At 32.8% G+C, this 18,463-nt stretch overlaps 1 protein-coding gene across 3 annotated transcripts in view; it reads right to left on the reverse strand.

Annotated features, from left to right (window-relative positions):
- The window catches only part of LOC119689150 (protein sickie), a 221,789-nt gene that overhangs the window by 115,629 nt on the left and 87,697 nt on the right, over positions 1 to 18,463 (reverse strand). For 2 of the 3 annotated variants that reach the window (XM_038103909.1, XM_038103912.1), the window contains 4 exons: positions 6,423 to 7,042; positions 6,151 to 6,295; positions 3,618 to 3,953; positions 3,420 to 3,446 (listed from right to left, as the gene is read on the reverse strand). In XM_038103909.1, the coding sequence (XP_037959837.1) occupies positions 3,420 to 3,446; positions 3,618 to 3,953; positions 6,151 to 6,295; positions 6,423 to 7,042 (1,128 nt within the window). The remainder of the gene's footprint in view (positions 1 to 3,419; positions 3,447 to 3,617; positions 3,954 to 6,150; positions 6,296 to 6,422; positions 7,043 to 18,463) is intronic. The other variant, XM_038103910.1, reaches the window with a different exon arrangement.

An 18,463-nucleotide genomic window follows, 5' to 3' on the forward strand; every position in this document is an offset into this window, starting at 1 on the left:
CTCCACTTACTTTTTTAACAAGATTTGTTAATTTTTTTCTACAATTTTATTCCACTTTTTCATGCTTTCTGTGAAAAAATTTTTTAATTATTAAACTATCTCACGAAATGCAAGTTAGTTATAGCTGTTCCGTTATACACAACCGAATAATCAAGATACTCAACAGTATATAATCTAATTAATCAGAAGTGTTATCGATTGCAACAGCACTTAGAGTGTGCGGTTCATCAGTGCCAGCATTATCTCGAGTAGTTAATATTTAAGCCTATCAAATACTAGGGGAGGATAGAAGGCAAAACTGATTGGCGGAAGTGAAGGCATATAATATATATTACATGATGTATAATATATAATTCATAATATATAATACATAATATAAAAAATATAATAAATAATATATAATATATAATTTGTAATGAATAATTAATAATATATAATATAATAGATCCAGAGATATGTCAGTTAAGAAATACCTATCTGAGATGAGTAACATCTATTTTCCATCTATATCCTATTAGCAGTTTCAAGAAATATTTCCGTTGATTAACAAAAATATAACAAAAAGAAAATATGTACAACGATTCCAATTACTCAGGCACAATATATACAACTAGTCCGATTACCCGGGCACATCCATTTACCAACGGGTTTTAGTGAAGACAACTATGTCAAACGAAACATGATACTTATATATGCATACATAATTAGTAGTTTTATGAAGTATTTCACCTATTAAGAGAAACACAATTGAGTTCCTCAAAATTAATAGGTTCTACTGATTTTAGTCATGTCTTTCAAAGAGACATATGGTCTAAGTCTAAGTCCAACCAATTCTAATCTATCAAAAACAAAAAAGACGTCGGTTTAACGTCGGTTTAACTTAGATTTTTTAACAACTCAACTCACTCAAGCAATAATGGTAATACGAGTCTAGGTGAGGGATTTTTGAAATACACACATAGAGATTTGAGATGGAATGCTACAAATTACAATGGTTTTACTAGTTGCAGAACTGACAACAGCAATGGATTTTTGTTACTGTATTGAAAAAAAAATCAAATCTTTCAAAGTTGGAAAGTTAATTTGGGTTTTTAGTTAACAGCGCCATGCGTTTCTATATACAAACCAAAAATAAAGCTAACGTATTTCTGTGTACTAGACATACTCTTTAGATTTGCTGCATTTTCATTATAGATTTTAATAGCTGATGTTACAAGGATTGTTAATTGATATATAATAGGGTTTTTTTGGTTTTATTTCTTTCTATGTATCTAATTATATATGAAAAGTTTAAAGCAGATTTATTATGTATTTCAAAAAGGTTGAAAGAAAGTATTTAATTCATATGAGGAATATGTATATCAACCATTTTTTACAAGCGGTATGGCTTTTTATCTCCTCATCTCACATTTGGCTAGAATTTCTTCTATAAGCTCGTTTTTTGCAATCAAAATACCCAGGATAAAAAGAACCTAAGGACATCTAAGTCCATTGGGTTTGCATTTTATACCAATTATTAACGATTATTTACAGAGCCTGATATATGGTCATTTAAAAACAGGTCTTTTAGGAAAAAATAATAAATTTCTTTTTTCTTTAAAGAAATATATTTAATAAAATATTATCTAGATTTTAATTAATTTCAATTTCAAACAAAATTAAACGATCATTTTGAATCAGAAATAAAAAGTCGAAAATAAAAAATTAACCAAAAATATTTTTTTGGAATATTTTTGAAAATTTTATTAGATAGGAATTTTGTACAAGTTTTTGAAAATTTTTTTATAATTTAAAATAGAATTTAAACTTTAGAATAAAATAGAATAGAACTTTTTATGGTTATTTTTATGGACATATTTTGCGATTTTGAAATCTTACACTACCACAAGGTTTCTTTACGTAAAACACGAAAACTATTACTCAAATCTATCTGCGATAAAAGCTGATGTCCCTCAGGGGAGTTTACTCGGTCCACTACTATACCTGTTTTACACAATAGATTTGTCAATAACACCTGAAAGTAAAATTGCAACATTTGCAGATGTTTTTGCGATTGCTGGCTCCGTCAAGAATTAATAGTCAAATTACAAACAGCTACAGATTCGCTAGACAATTGGACAAAAAGATGGAGTATCAAACTGAATTCTGCTAAATCTGTTCATGTGGATTTTACAAATAAAAAAATACAATAGGTATATTCCTATTTCGATTCAAGGTACTTAGATACCATATGCCAATACTGCAAAATATCTTGGCATAATGTTGGACGCAAAACTTCAATGGAAGGAACACATAAAAAAGAAACGAGACGAGCTAGACCGCAAATCCACACCATCTGTACAAAACAAGATTTTGCTAATATATACAATCAAATTTTAGAATCGGTATGGTCGTATGGCGCTGTGATATCGGTGAGCGCTAGCCAAAGTAACGTCGAAATAATCCAATGTTTCCAGAACAAGGTTCTACGGAACATTTTAAAAGTGCCATGGTACATTAGGAACTGCGATATACACCGCGATAAACACAGAAGTGATTACCAAGACAACCAAGACGACTAAAACGGCGAAATGTTGCTGACATGGCATCGAATTAGAATGTAGAGTAATTTGTTTAGAAAATTGCTTATTATTTTAAAAAAGGAGTTCAATTTCGGTCAAATCAGAGCAGGTGAAGTCAGTTTTTGACAAAACCCATTCCGCATGTGAAATAATGATCTAAACACAATATTTTGAAAGCATTAATTTGATTAGTTTTTTTCCAGTAATTATGGCAAGAAAAAAATTTAACAAAATAGAGAACAAATATCTCTATAAAATAACATATCTATCTCAAAAAAGAAATATGTCTAATATATTCTTTAAAGTAAATAAATATTTATATAGTATAGGTATATTTAGTAACCTATAACCTATGTAACCTATGTATGCTACGTTATAGGTGTATGTAGGTATATATAGTATGTATATATTTGTTCTTAAAAAATAGAAACGAAGTAATTTTCTGTGCAAGCCAATAATATTTTTTAATAATATTTATAAATTACGTATAAGTCATAAAAAATTCCAAAAAGCAATTTGGGAAATAAATTGTATAAATTTCAATCAGTTAAATCAATACAAACAAAAAATAAATATATTGTTTTTTTAATTTATGAGTGATTGAAATATATTTTAAATTATTAAATATGTAGATTAATATAGAATTAATAAAATAACAGAAATTCATTTAAAATATTATTGGATGAAAAATAAATTTTATAGAAAACCACAACGATAATTCATTTATATGGCAAAGCTTATTTAAATTCTGCAGTTTGAGGTGTGAAGCGATAAAAAGTAAAAATATGCGAATTAAAAAAAATTATTTAAATAATTTTATAATAAAAACTGTAATGACAGTAAAACATTTTTCATCACCTTGGATATGTCCTCTCTTTCAAGTAGCTTTCGGATTAATTAACAAGAAGTTAGTAACAATTTTACTTAAATAAATTTATAAAGAAAATTCTTTTGAGTTAAAAAGTGAGGGGAGAACAAAACTACACGTCTACATATTCGTTCAATTCATTTTTAAAATATTTTATAAATATGTTTCCGTGCTTTCTCTCTACTTACCTAATGCTGTTGCTTCGATTTAGACGTGGACTCTGCACATATGGGGACTCTGTGCCGGCTACTGCACCTCCTTGAGCATTGGCAACGGCTGCGTTGGCCACTGCAACTGCAGCAGCTGCTGCGTTTCGGTGTTGTAGCATTTTATGGCTATGTCGAGCCATGGCCGGTGAACCGATTTGCATATTTTCCAGTGAGTCTCCCTCGGATAAACGACTACCCGCGGTATTACTGTGCTTAAGCCACATGGCGTACGTGCTATACTCAGGCTTCACTTCTGCATAGGTTTGTGTATCGGATAAGGAGCCATCTATCATTTTAGCAGGACGATTTGATAATCTATTAAAATATGTGTAAAATATGAATTTTTGTTTAAAAGTACTATGTGAACATAAAAACAAAAAATTGTTATAGAAAAATGAATTAATGTTTTTATTTTTGTGAATTTTGTAAAATATTTTAAACAAAGGAGATTAAATACTAGAATAAAAACTTAAAATACCTATTGTATCAATCTGAGATGGTTGTTTCCAAGTAATTTATTTACGTATAACTAATTCTTCTTCCCACCTATGTTTACCTTATAAACCATATAAACGTATAAATTTATTTGTTTGTCAAATAGTGTCAAATTTTGTATAAAACATAGTTTACACAAATTTGATCAATTTACACGAAAATTTTACCGTATAAATTTATTTGTTATCAATACAGAGTTGCATTCCAATACAAGCAAATCATTTACAAAAATATCTTTGTAAATACTTTTTAGTTTGGACTTTTCGCTTAATTCAGGTATTTTATTTTATGATTTATTGAAAGCGACAAAGCTGATCAATAAATTTGGTACAAATATTTAAAATTGCAACGATATTGGTTAAGAAATTGCACTGATGAGCACTGCATTTTGTGCTGTCGTAATTATTGCTATTTTAAATAGTGCTATTATACAGCAGATTGATAAAGTTACACAAATATTTCACCACGTGAACGCGTAAAATAATACATTTGATAAATTTATACGCTTAGATGCGTATCACTACTATATTTTCTATAGGTACTCTATTATGGTGTTATTTAATTTCATCCATCATCCATCCATAAAGTACCCGAAGAAAGAAAAAATCCTTATTACAGTGTTTTTTTAACATCATTAGTTCTATAAATTTCATAACTTAGATAAATTTAATCATTATATTAGAATCTGCTATTGCTATTATTTAACCCCACATATTTGCAATATAAAGAAAACTCTATTCTAGATAAGTTAATTACTGTCAACTCCCTTTCCTTTCAAAAGTATTGTGAGCAAACGTACGTGAATTTCAAGTGCTACTATACTAATCATTATTGCTATTAAACAGCACTAATACTAAGTTTTTGCTGTCATGACACATATATAAACCTACAGTATTATTGATTAAAGTTGAGAATAAATAGTTAATAATTGTAATAATTAAAAGACAGGGTTTGACTAAGAACTGCAGTTGAAATGTTTGGTCTATAACGTACTTAATATATCTTAAATACTTTTTGTTTTGTTTTAATTGCTTTAAGAGTACAATATGAAATTTTCGAAATATTAATAGAAAATTAATATAATTATATAAAAATTTAAATTTTGTGACTGGGGTGTCAATCTGCATGTGACTTTTTACTCCATTATTTAATTATACAATTTTTAATTATGAATATAATATAGTATGACAAGAAATTTTCGTCAAAGAAGAAATATGTGGTAATTTAGAAGAAATTTTGAAATCTAATAGAAGTCCACTTCTGGACTCTCAGGAAGATATGCTGATTTAAGGTCCGTCATCAACTAAAAGACAAATAAATGATATGATTTTTTAGCCTAGTTAAAGCCTAGTGTGGGGTAGTGATAAACCCCCCAGCCATTATAGAGTAAAAGTGCGTAATAGCACTAACTCAAGAAGAAGAAGAAGAAGTTTGGGCTGACCATAAATCTATTTCTTTGGAAAACTCAGTTGGATTGCAAGAGTCAGAAAATTTCACCCATCTACTTTGAACCAAGGACCCGTGTGTTAACTCACAAAGTCAATTTACAATTTGATTCTAAAGATACACTTTAATTAATTTTATGAGATTATATAATGTAGAAATATATATATATATATATAATACTTTCATATTTTAATTAAAAAGTAATTAATTATGCATATTCACACATATTTATTTTTATCCTTTCCGGATTTTTAATCCATAATAATTTTTTATTTAATCAGGGCAAACTGTTAATTAGTTTGAATTAATTTTGTATTAATCGTTGCTCTTGGTTTCGTTTTTAATAAAATTATTTTTTAGCTAAGCCATTGAAAGGTTAAAGGTAGTGCACAGGTTATGGCATTTTTAATAAGTTGAAGTTTTTTTTCCTTTGCGGGGTTGCGGGGTTTTTTTCAATTGCCAATTAATTTTTTAGTTTTTCCTACTGGAATAAAATTCCCTTCAAAATTTTTAATAAATATTTGAACCATAACATTGCATTAAAAGCTGAACCACAACTGCAAACACTTACCGATGCTGGAACATGTGTAAGTCCGTGCCTGGTTTGGGTAAGCTGTGGGAGCCAGTGGCGAGGCGTTCGCGTATGGATTGGCTGAGCTGCGTTGCGCTTGGTCCGGTCAATGAAAAACTGCGATGTTGTGTACTTGTGGGCATTTCTAGAAATAGAATAGAAGCAACAACAATAAAATCATATATAATTACAAAAATTTCATTAAAAATTTTCATTAAAGTTTGCATATTAAAGTTAATAGCAACAACGATAAACTGTGTGTAAAAACTTACTGGTCATTTCATTTGGTAGCGTTTGAGTGCCACCGGATATTTTTCTACCTCCTGCAGTTCTTGGTACTGCGGAGACATGAGCTGTGCGTCCACATTGTCCAACCCCGTTATTTGTTTGCATACTAATGCCACCGCTATTGCCACCGCACATCATCATCGTTATATTTTGTTGCTCAGCTGTTGCAGTCGCACTGCCATTTGCACGTTTCACGTAACCGAAACTGGGTGGTACACCTTTAGTGCGTCCTGCATTTGAGCCTTGCTTTGAAGGACTGCCATTGCTTGAGCTATTGCCACTACCCATGCCACCACTGCTGCCGCTGATACTCCGTCGTGTGTGTGACGGTGAGGATTTTTCTGTTTTATCCATTTTATGCCCATTTAGTGGTTCTGGCATCTTAGACCAATTATCACGCCCACTATTGCGCGTGCTGGAACGTGGTGACGCATGCTGTCCATGATGATGCTGTGGACTGGCATTAACGCTGCCATTACCCGAACCACAACCATTAGTGGCATCCATTTTATTATTGGAACCGCCACTTGAGCTGGCTTGGGAGGCACCCGATGAAGGCGGTGCTGTACCAATGCTATCAAGACTGCCGCGACTACTGCGTATACTGCAAAATAAAACATAATAATAATTCGTATAGTTTTTTTTATATATCCAGTGAGTGTACTATTTTTAATAAATTTTATAATTAAATAAAATTCATAAAATAATTTAGTTATGTATGCTAAACTTACAGAGTCAGCTTGGCGTATAATAGTTCGTATATAATACAATATATCATTCAGTCAATGAGGTTTATAACAAAGCCACATAGTTCATATGTACATATATGTATTCAAAGAAGTGCAACACAAGCTTTGTGGAAACCATTTCACAAGAATGGCAGCAATTGTATTTTACAGAACGTACGCCATCAATCAAAGGACAATAAATAACAAAACACTCTGGAAGCCCCATAAGTGCAAAATAAATTGAATTTTGCGTACTTAATAATGAGTTAATTTTGGCTTCATTAAGCCCATACTTCATTACTTAAAATATTGATCTGCGGTTGTTTTCATATTGCCATAGAATTTGTTGCTGTTGTCGTGATAGAAATTAATTGAATTTTCGGTTGGCATAATGACAGTTTAATGAAGTTCGAGTGGCTTTTGAAATAATATTTTGTTATGGCAACAATTACACATATGTATTAACATGTCATTTACACTAGGCAACATAATTGGTTTAAAGGCATGTAGGTATTCGCGAATTTCTTGATAAAAAGGATACTGACAGGCTTCGAGGAAATCACAGCAGTGAAATCAAATTGCATTTAATTTGGCAACATAATTGAACTTAAGATGCATGTGCTAGTTCTTTAAAGCAAGTCTTCCAACATACCGAACGAATCTTTAACAACTTAAGCGTACTCGACTTTGAACATTGGAACGGAATACTTCAAGTGTTCGAGCAAGTCTTCCAACATACCGAACGAATCTTTAACAACTTAAGCGTACTCGACTTTGAACATTGGAACGGAATACTTCAAGTGTTCGAACATCTTTGCGGAGTTTGAACTCCAAACATTTTTCATATTTCATTTTATTTTTTCGTCTTTGTATGATAAAAGAAAAGAATAAAAGTAAATGTTCGAACATAATTTGGTGTTCGAACGTTTTTGATCGGCTCGCTGTGGTGGAGTTGAGTTTCTAAGTGCACGTATATTCGAATAGCAAAACACTTGAAGTTCTCTGGTAAATTAATTCATCCTGAATTTAGAATGTATTTAGAAAAAGGGTCCTTAAGAAGTCTTTTTTGGAAGTATTTTAGGAGGATAAAGTTACACTAATCACACATAATTCTTCAAAAATGTTTTTGAAGTGAACGTGGGTGTGAAGTAGCGATTTGCTCGAAATATCTTGACTATATTTGTGGAAGGCAATAATGCGAAAATTTCGGTATGTGTCTCGCCAGGTAGGAGCAAGTGAATCGCTAGCAATGACTGTATTTTAATGTATTCTTATTCTTAAATAATGAAAAAATTTAATACTTTTTATACTATAAATCTATTCTAAATTTTAAAATGACACAATGATACTGTAGTGGTTTGTTATGTTGGGGTTTATTTCGAATTTAACACTCCGTATTGGTAATGGATAAGTTAATTTAACACTCCGTATTGGTAATGGATAAGTTTATTTATTTCTTATACTTAGTTATTATAAAATATTCTTAAAGTTAAAATTTGTGTTTTTTCGTTTTATTCACGTGCTGCTTTTCTTTTTCCAAACTACTACTGGCGGGAACTGCGGCTATTGTTGTCTCCTTTGTGCCTTGTTGACAGTTCTTTTATTTATTTTTTGGTGCTGCCACAGTACTCCCCCCTAAGTGATGGAGTCACTGAATTTGGTTGGAAAGCGAACGTTGCGTCCTGATTTTGTCAGGTTAGCTGTTGTATTTGGTCGCAGAGACTGGTCGCCATTAACGTTGTTTGGAGTGTGGTATACCATTGATTTGTTGTGGATGTCAATGTCTGTATCGGGACATATGAAAGCAGCTTTAAGACGATCTATGCTAACTGTTTGTTCTTTGTTTTCGATCAGTATTCTAAACGTCTTGTCATTTCGCTCTAGTATTTGGTAAGGACCATCGTAAGGTTGCGTCAATGGTGGTTTTACCTTGTCATTTCGTATAAATACATGCGTGGCTGAGCTTAGAGCCGGTTGGATGTGGTAGCCTCGGTCTATATGATGCGATACCAACGTTGCCTTGACGCTCTGCATTTGTTCTCTTAGCTTGGTTATGAAATCGTGTTGATTTATATTTCTGTGGCTAGGGTTGCTTACTATTTCGCCCGGTAAACGTAGAGTTTGGCCATATAGCATTTCAGCAGCAGAAGCTCCAATGTCTGGTTTAAAAGTCGTGCGTAGACCTAACAATACTATTGGTAAAACTTCTGTCCAAGAAGTTGTTTGGTGGCACATTAAGGCTGCTTTTAATGTGCGGTGAAATCGTTCCACCATTCCGTTACTTTGAGGATGGTAACTCGTAGTTCGTAAGTGTTTGCAACCGATAACTTCAGCTAGTTGGTTGAACAATGAAGATTCAAATTGTCTTCCTTGGTCTGTTGTGATACGTAAGGGTACGCCAAAACGTGCGATCCATTGAGTAATCAGTGCGTTTGCGATGGTTTCCGCTGTTTGATCTGGGATCGGAATTGCTTCTGGCCATCGGCTGAAACGGTCGATGATGGTTAATATATATGTGCAGTTGTTTGATGGTGGTAGCGGGCCGACGATATCTATGTTTATATGTTCGAATCTGTGTTCAGCGAGTTCATATTGACAAATACATAGGTGAACGGTTGTGACGTTGCACTTTAGAACGTTGGCATGGGATACATTGTCGGGTCCAGTTTCTGATATCAGCATTTATAGAAGGCCAGAAAAATTTTTCAGCTATCATTTTTGTTGTGCCCCGAATGCTGGGATGAGACAACCCATGCGTAGCTTTAAAGATATGTAGCCGGTATTTCTCCGGAATGTAAGGACGAATTCGCCCAGTTGAAACTTCGCAATAAATTTTATCTGATATTGTTGGTAAAGATAAAAGTTTGATTTCGATGGAATTGTTGTTTTTGATATCTTGTAGTTGTGGGCAACATCGTTGTAATCCAATTATACAATCGTAGTCGATTTTTGGGATGCTAATACTATCTATCCGCGAGAGAAAATCTGCTGGGATATTGTCTTTTCCGCTGACATGAACGATATTCGTTGTAAATTGACCTATATAATCAAGCTGTCGGACTTGACGTGGTGAAGCCTTGTCGGACTTTTGCTGGAATGCGAACGTGAGTGGCTTGTGGTCAGTTATTAATACGAATTCACGACCTTCTAACATATGTCGAAAATGTTTTATGCCCTGATATGCGGCTAACAACTCACGATCGTATGTGCTGTATCGTTTTTGTGTATCTGTTAATCGTTTAGAGAAAAAACCGAGTGGTTGGAACGTGCTGTCTGTCACTTGATGAAGAACTGCGCCGAGAGCTTTATCCGAGGCGTCTACTTGTAATGCAAGCGTAGCAGTTTTTGACGGATGAACAAGTAGTGTCGAGTTTGTTAGTTCATCTTTACATTTTTGGAAGATTGTTTTGTTCACTTCGGTCCAGCATAACGGTGTGTTGTCGTTCTTCTTGTTTCCTTTTATCATTTGTTGAAGTGCAGTTTGAGAATCTACAGCGTTTGGTACGAACCTGCGATAAAAGTTAAGTAATGCTAGAAATCTTCTTAATTCTTTTGTTTTTGTTGGAAGCGGGTACTCGCTGATGCTCTTCACTCGATCTGGTAGAGGTTGAATGCCCTTTTCACTGATGAGATAACCAAGAAATTTTACTGTGTTTTGAGCAAAAACGCATTTTGATACGTTTATTATTAAACCATGTTTTCTGAATCGTTCGAATACTTGTTGCAAGTGTTGCCTGTGCTCTTCCTCGTTTGCTGATGCAATAATGACGTCGTCAATATAGGCAAAGGCGAATTCGAGATCTCGTAATACTTCGTGAATGAAGCGTTGAAATGTTTGACCTGCATTGCAAAGTCCGAATGTCATGTTAGTAAATTCAAATAATCCAAATGGAGTTATGATCGCCGTTTTTGGAATATCCCCCGGTTCAACTGGTATCTGGTGATATGCCTTAATCAGGTCGATGGTTGAAAAAACTTTTTGGTTATATAACATGTGTGCAAAATCATGTATGTGAGGAACTGGGTAACGATCTGGGATGGTGATTGCATTTAAGCGACGGTAATCTCCACAAGGTCTCCAACTACCGTCTGGTTTTTTTACCAAATGTAAGGGGCTAGCCCAATTGCTGCTTGATGGACGGCATATTCCGGCTGTGACTAAGTTTTGGAATTCTTCTTTTGCTGCTGCTAGCTTGTCTGGAGGTAACCTACGTGGTCTCTCACATATTGGTGGACCTTTTGTTAATATGTGGTGAGTGACTTTGGTCACCTGGCGATTTGTCGGTGTTGGTTTAGTGATGTCGATGTATTCTTTTAGTAGATCTGCAATTTTGCAAGATGTGTTCACAGTTGATATTTTTTGCGCATTTACCTTACGTTCACTTGCGGCTGAGAAAATCTTTGTTGATGTGTCGATCAATCGTTTCATCTTTATGTCTACTATTAATCCGAAATGATTTAAAAAATCTGCACCGATGATTGAAGTGTTTACATCTGCGATAATAAATGGCCATGTGAAATTTCTTCGTAAGCCAAGAGCTAGAGTTATCTCTATTTCTCCAAATGTTTTGATCATAGAACCATTTGCTGCGTAGAGTATTCTTTCGTTCTTATTGTTTGTATTTGAATTTTTTTGTTTGGCGGCAATAAGTGAAACATCTGCACCCGTGTCTATTAGGAATGATTTTTTTGTCTTATTGTCATAGACGAACAGTCTTGTAGATGTTTCGTTTACAACTTCCTCTGCCGCCGTAGACGAAGTCGGTTTTAGTTTTTTGTGCCATATGTGCATGGCTGCTTGCAATTTTTTGCATTTGACCCATATGTTCTATGATACCAACAATTTGTACTGGTCTTTTCTTCACTATCATCATGACATTGCCGGTTTCTGGATGTTGAACGTGAACGTTGATTTGTTCTTGAGCGGTGTTCGGTTGATAATTTCGAGACCATTTTCGTCAGTCTGGTCACTTCTCGTTGAAGTTGTTCGATTTGTGCATCACGTTGAATATGAGCTGCTGCAGGGACGTTAGCTGCATTGACGTAAGTTCCTTGCATTGTTGAGTTTATACGGATTGTTTCGGTTATGTTGTCTGCCAATTCCGCCATCTTAGGTAGTTCCACTTGAATTGTGGCTAGACATGTCTGTACTTCTACAGGAAGACGTTGTAACCATAACCCTTTCAGTAATTGTTCGTCTTGTTTGCTTCCACTAATACGTTGCAATTCGCTTAAAAGATGGGATGGCTTTTTATCCCCAAGCTGTAAACCACTAACTAATTTTTGTATGCGTTTTTGTTCACTATCCGCAAAGTTTTTTATTATTGCTTGCTTGATAGCTTCGTACTTCTGAGTTGCTGGTGGATTCTGTATTGTGTTATAAATCTGTTCTAACAGCGATGCATCCAATGCTGCGATAACTGTGCTAAACTTTTGAGTATCGCCCTTTATGTTGTTGACTTGGAACCAGTAGTCCAACTGAATAAACCAAAGGTCAATGTTGTTTTTTATTAATGTTGGCATCGGCAGCTTTATTGCAGTGATTGTTGCGTTTTCATTGATTGGGTTAGTGTCTTCGGTTATCTTTTGCTCTTGAGTAGCCATTTTTTTTTTTATATATTCGACGTCGGCTTGGTCACCAATGTAGTGGTTTGTTATGTTGGGGTTTATTTCGAATTTAACACTCCGTATTGGTAATGGATAAGTTAATTTAACACTCCGTATTGGTAATGGATAAGTTTATTTATTTCTTATACTTAGTTATTATAAAATATTCTTAAAGTTAAAATTTGTGTTTTTTCGTTTTATTCACGTGCTGCTTTTCTTTTTCCAAACTACTACTGGCGGGAACTGCGGCTATTGTTGTCTCCTTTGTGCCTTGTTGACAGTTCTTTTATTTATATTTTTTGGTGCTGCCACAATACTTTGAATGTGATCTCACACCTAAATGAAATAACGATTTCTATTATGTCAGTACATAAAAAGTACGCCTTACTATATGTATATTCTAGCTACGCTTATATAGTAATGCTATGAAAAAATAATTAATTACATTTAAATAATATTAATATTAAGAGAATTAATAATACTATTTTATTTTAATATGATAATAATAAACAAATAAAGTTAAAACTCAACTATTTTTTAAAATATAAAAAACGTTAAGATTATTTAACAAAACGTATATAAAAATTAAAAAACAAATTGTTTTGTGTTCTTTAAATTTCCAAATAATAAGTACGACATCTCTCTGTATTACTTAAAGTACCAACTCCCTTTTTTGGCTTCAATAAAATAAACATAAAACAGGAGACCAAAAAATGGATCCAACAAAGTATCAATGAATACTGGAATGAAATACACGACCTATATCATTCCAAAAATTTTTAAATTTTGGTGCCAAAAGAGCAAATACCGCTCTCAACCTAAACAATAAGAATCTAAAGCCACTCTCTGGTGCACTAACAGACCACGCCGCATGTAATAAACACCTACACAAAATAGGTAAATATTCTGCTGTGATGAGGAAGAGTCTATGGAATAACTGATCACCAACTGTAATACACTAGGCTACAGAAGAAACAAAATTTTAAATGCTTAGCAACTAGAGGATCTTAGAAAACCCCATCCGAAAGAGTTCGAGGTTCGAATTCTCGAGATACTAAATATCTAAATACAAAGGGGTACACAATAGATGAAACTGGTGGCATTGTATAGGGGCCTTAACCTAACCTGAAACCCCCAAATTCCATTGACCATTGGCCAAAGTACTTTCAAAATTCATATTCAGCACTGTTAAAAGATATTTCAAGCTCATTCATGAGGCACAACTAAGGGACTGTTAATTTCTTGGGAAATAATGTTGCAGTGAACAACGGGACGATATGCGGCACTTACAACCGTTGTGTTATATGGAAAAGTGAACACTTATGTGGTATAGTGTTGTGATATGTTATAGTTAAAAATCGAGTCGCAATCGCAGATGATTGCCAAGACAATACAAGACAGCTAACTTTATTATGTGCAAAAAGTCACCGGAAAACAGCAAAACAGTATGAAAAGAGTATATATAAATGATAACTTTTTACTGCTTGTCTTTGGCAGAGGTATTATGAAAACAAATGACTTGTATATACTACAAACGAAAGGTCAATGAGCATCGGTTGTACTGGAATATATCTTGTTGTATTAGTGGGAGCACTTTAGTGGTATTCACCCTCATAAATTGCACACGGCACTTCTTTCCTACTGCGTACATTAAATAATCTAAAATCTATGATTTACATAGATTAATAAGTAATAATAAATTTGATTTGTGAATAAAATGATTTTTAGCAAATTTAAATATTTAAAAGCTTCGCATAAAATAATTACTTTTTCAACAAAAATTAAAAGATAACTTCTTCAATTTAAAACAAAATGAGTCCATTTCGAGTATGAGGTTTTAAAATTGTAAAGATAATTTTGTTAGACAAAAAAACTATAAAAATTCATTCATTAAAAAAAAAAACTTGATATCGCAAAAATTTATTGCCGTACTTTGTTTTCGATTCCACTCAACTCTTTCATACTATGATGCTCTCATCTGAAGCTGTATTGTATGAAACTATGCTTTCTGAAATAAAATTAGAAACCAAACGCTAAAGCAGCTTAAAAGCTGTAAATATTGACTCGGTCAGCTTCCTTACAAAGACCGCCCTAGTCAATAATAAAGTTTGATAGTTGCATTTGCACAGTTGACGGGAGAAGCTATTGTTCTGCAACTAGCACAGCTGCAGTAGTAGTCCCTGGAAAATCTATATTTCCTGCAGTCACAGAGCTGATGCTTAAATAAAATTTATGAAATATGTTTTTGTATCTTCTCAATACAAGTCATACTAATAAACTTTAATGCTATTAAGTTGCACACCACACTTAACAGCACTCCACACTTTAGTGTAGTCGAAGTGGAAGTGTTCGATGTGCTGCAAGGATACTAAACTCGATAGCATTTTGTTTGTTTATTGCTATCCGTTTGAAATATTGCTTTCCGCTTCGAAAGAAAATAACTTCACAGAGACGAGTACATTTAATGTATTATTTTCGATTTTAACACTTGCAGTATTTTTTAGATAAAAGGAAAGTAAACCGTAGAGGGAAAGTCCATAAATTGAAATATGAAATCAAAACTAGAGAAGTGCAAAAAATGTGGAATTCCACATCAAATGCTAACTTTCAGTTGTACATTTAATACAAAATGGAAAGAAAATTAGAAACGTCGTCACGGGATAGTCATTTATCCCTTCAAAAATTGTGTATATAATTCAACAAAATATAAAGGAAACTTTATAATGATTGTCTGAAACTGAATTTGATTGCATTCGTTTTGTAGTCGATGTGAAATAAATCTTCACATAATAGTTTGATTACTTAAGTTCCTTGGCAGTACTAATAGAGTCCTTCAGCCAGGACGCTTTTGCTTTGGCTGAACTGCAATTGATAGTATACAAAAATTTTAATGCCAATGAAAATTAAATAAAGCAAATGTTATCAGCATTGCATTCGATTGGGTATGTTGCATACCAGCAGGACTCAATTCCTAGGCATAAAATCTGCAGTTGAAAACGCTTTCATTATAACAAAAGAAGAGAAATGACTCAAAATGAATGATCATTGGTTTGTAAGAAATTTTGTGAGATTTTAATACGTTAAAGACCGCATGACCCACCGGTGGGTCACTCCGTAACAACATTACCTGCCCGAGTGCTCACGGGTGGGCATGAACACGTCATGTTTTACGTGAGGACCGCTTCTACACCTGTGTGCATGAATTAAATTCAATTTATGTACAGTACTCCATTTGCCGGTCCCTCGGAGAGATACTGCATATAGCGGACTTAGTTAATTTGCATAGCCGGTGCCTATGTGTGAAATAAAATTTTTCAATGCGGTCCTCAACGTATTAAACAAATATAGTATAAGACTCTATGGGTACCAAATCTGTAAAGCAACTGTGGTTTTAACAAACAAAAAAAGTTAATAATTTTTTCTTATGAAATAATATTGAAATGATCTTTTATGAGAAATCGAAGTACAAAGCTCTATTTTTCAGTAGTTGATAGGATTGTAGTTAGTTGCGTGAGATAAAGTTCGAACCTCGTATATTTCATGCTTGAAGACCACTACCACAGACCACAAAAAATTTATCAAAATTCATTAGTCTGGGTGCAGGCAATTTCCAGATGTATAATTTCACGTTATGGTGAAGTAAATTGGCCACATAATTTTCTTTTTGACCATTAAACCTAATTTTCTAAAGTTCCGATAAGAATTGTGTTTGCATGGAGGGTCTCCATACTTTTGACGCTTTGAGTTTGAGCATTCGCCAAGTTATGGTTGAATTGTTACCATCTATTATATGTGCTGATAAGTCATCGATAATTACCACAACAAGATTCAGTAGTACACACCTATTGAATCAACAAGTCTTTTGAATGGATAATGCTGCAGTTTTACTAAAACTATTTATATTTTTTAATATTATTTAAAACCACTTAAACTTTTGAACGGACTAAAGTTAATTAAATGAGCACAGCTGAACCCCATTTGATTGGATTAAAATTGCTTATATATCAAATGATGGATTTCAACTTTACAGACTTAATATCTACAACAAATAGAAAGAATATTTGCTGGTGTAAAACATAAAATTAGAGGAAAATATAAAAAAAATGAGGTACTAAGATATTAAAAGCTTCAGAAAATCGTCATGCTTATTATAATATTGCTATTTTAATATTATTATTGTTAAATTATTTTTGGATAAAGTTTCCTTGACTAATCAGAAAAATTCCAAAGTATTTAAAGAACTTTATAATATCATTCATTCAAGACATAATAATACCTCATTTAGTTTAATCAAAGTCAGCTGGATATACTGAGTCGCTTTTTGAGAAATACTAGACATCGCTACTGTACAATAGATATTTTTTGCTGCGATATAGTTCTTTTTCAAATAGTGTAGAATATATACTACAGTGTTTTGTCACTAAATCACATCAGTGCCATGTTAAGCAGTGATATATTTCTGTAATTGCTGGCAATATTTTTTAATTAATATGCTTGCATATTTTTGGGATGAATATAGCATAAAATCTAAATTGACTAACAAGTTAACATTCACCAAGAAGAATCAGACGAAATAAATAACTTGAAAATATTTTAAAAAATATGCGAAAAGAAAAATACTTTCAATTTGTTGAATAAATAAATGAGTTACTTGAAATGTGAGAAAGAAAATAAGATATTAGTCAAATAGCCTAAAAGCACGAAACAATTGTGTTCGCACAGTTCTGTTAAGCTCAAAATGACATACTTTTAGGCAGCATAATTTTTGCTAACAATATAATAAGATTAAATGCGAAGGGAATTAGTATTAATATTCATGCAGACATAAATATAATAAAGAAATTTTTATAATACCATAAAAATAATAAACAATTCTAATTTTGACAACTGTAATTAAGACTTAAAAGCGTGAACCAGTGAGATCCAATGAGATTAAAAAGAGGCTATAGAGTGGAGTAATTTGGAATTTTTGATTTCCTTGAAGAATATTTTATTAGGTTAATTTTGTACTCAAAGTCACTTTAAATGTAAACATTAGAAACGATATAGCTTGCCAGTCATTTTCTTTGTTCAGTACATATCACATCACATCTTTCAGAATCTATCAAGTGCAGAATATTTCACGCATGATATCAATATTTCGCGTTAATTCCTCATGTTTTACATATGTGAGTTTATGCTTATCGTAATATGTATATCCTCTTCTTAATATTAGTGAAGACCCCACATAAAATACTAACACCACAGCGCTACAACAAGTCTGAGTTAAGTAAGCAATAAGTAGAATTCCGTTTTCAAATAAATAAATTTTAATATTATCAATGGAATAAATATTAATTTCGATTGGTTGTTTGGTCAGCCTAAACTTAAAACAATAAATAATGAAAAAGTTTTTATTGTTGTGATTGATTATTGTCTAAAATACCTCTCTATTTAAAATATATGTTAATTTTCTTTCAGTTCTTAAAAATGGATCAAATTTATTTAAATATTGTTTGCTAATCCAGTTATCGCAAATCAAGGAACTCTAAATAACGTATATATAGTTCACATTCTCAACAGTAGAAGTTATCAGTCTTCCTTCCATTTGTTATGTATGACCTTTTCCCCATTAAAAATTATTATCATCTTCACTTTGTTCAGGCTTCAGTTTTGTAGGATTTCCGAAGCGAGTTCAGTCTATCTTTCAC

The sequence above is a fragment of the Teleopsis dalmanni genome, chromosome X, assembly GCF_002237135.1.
Source record: "Teleopsis dalmanni isolate 2A chromosome X, ASM223713v2, whole genome shotgun sequence".
In the NCBI taxonomy this organism is placed as follows: domain Eukaryota; kingdom Metazoa; phylum Arthropoda; class Insecta; order Diptera; family Diopsidae; genus Teleopsis; species Teleopsis dalmanni.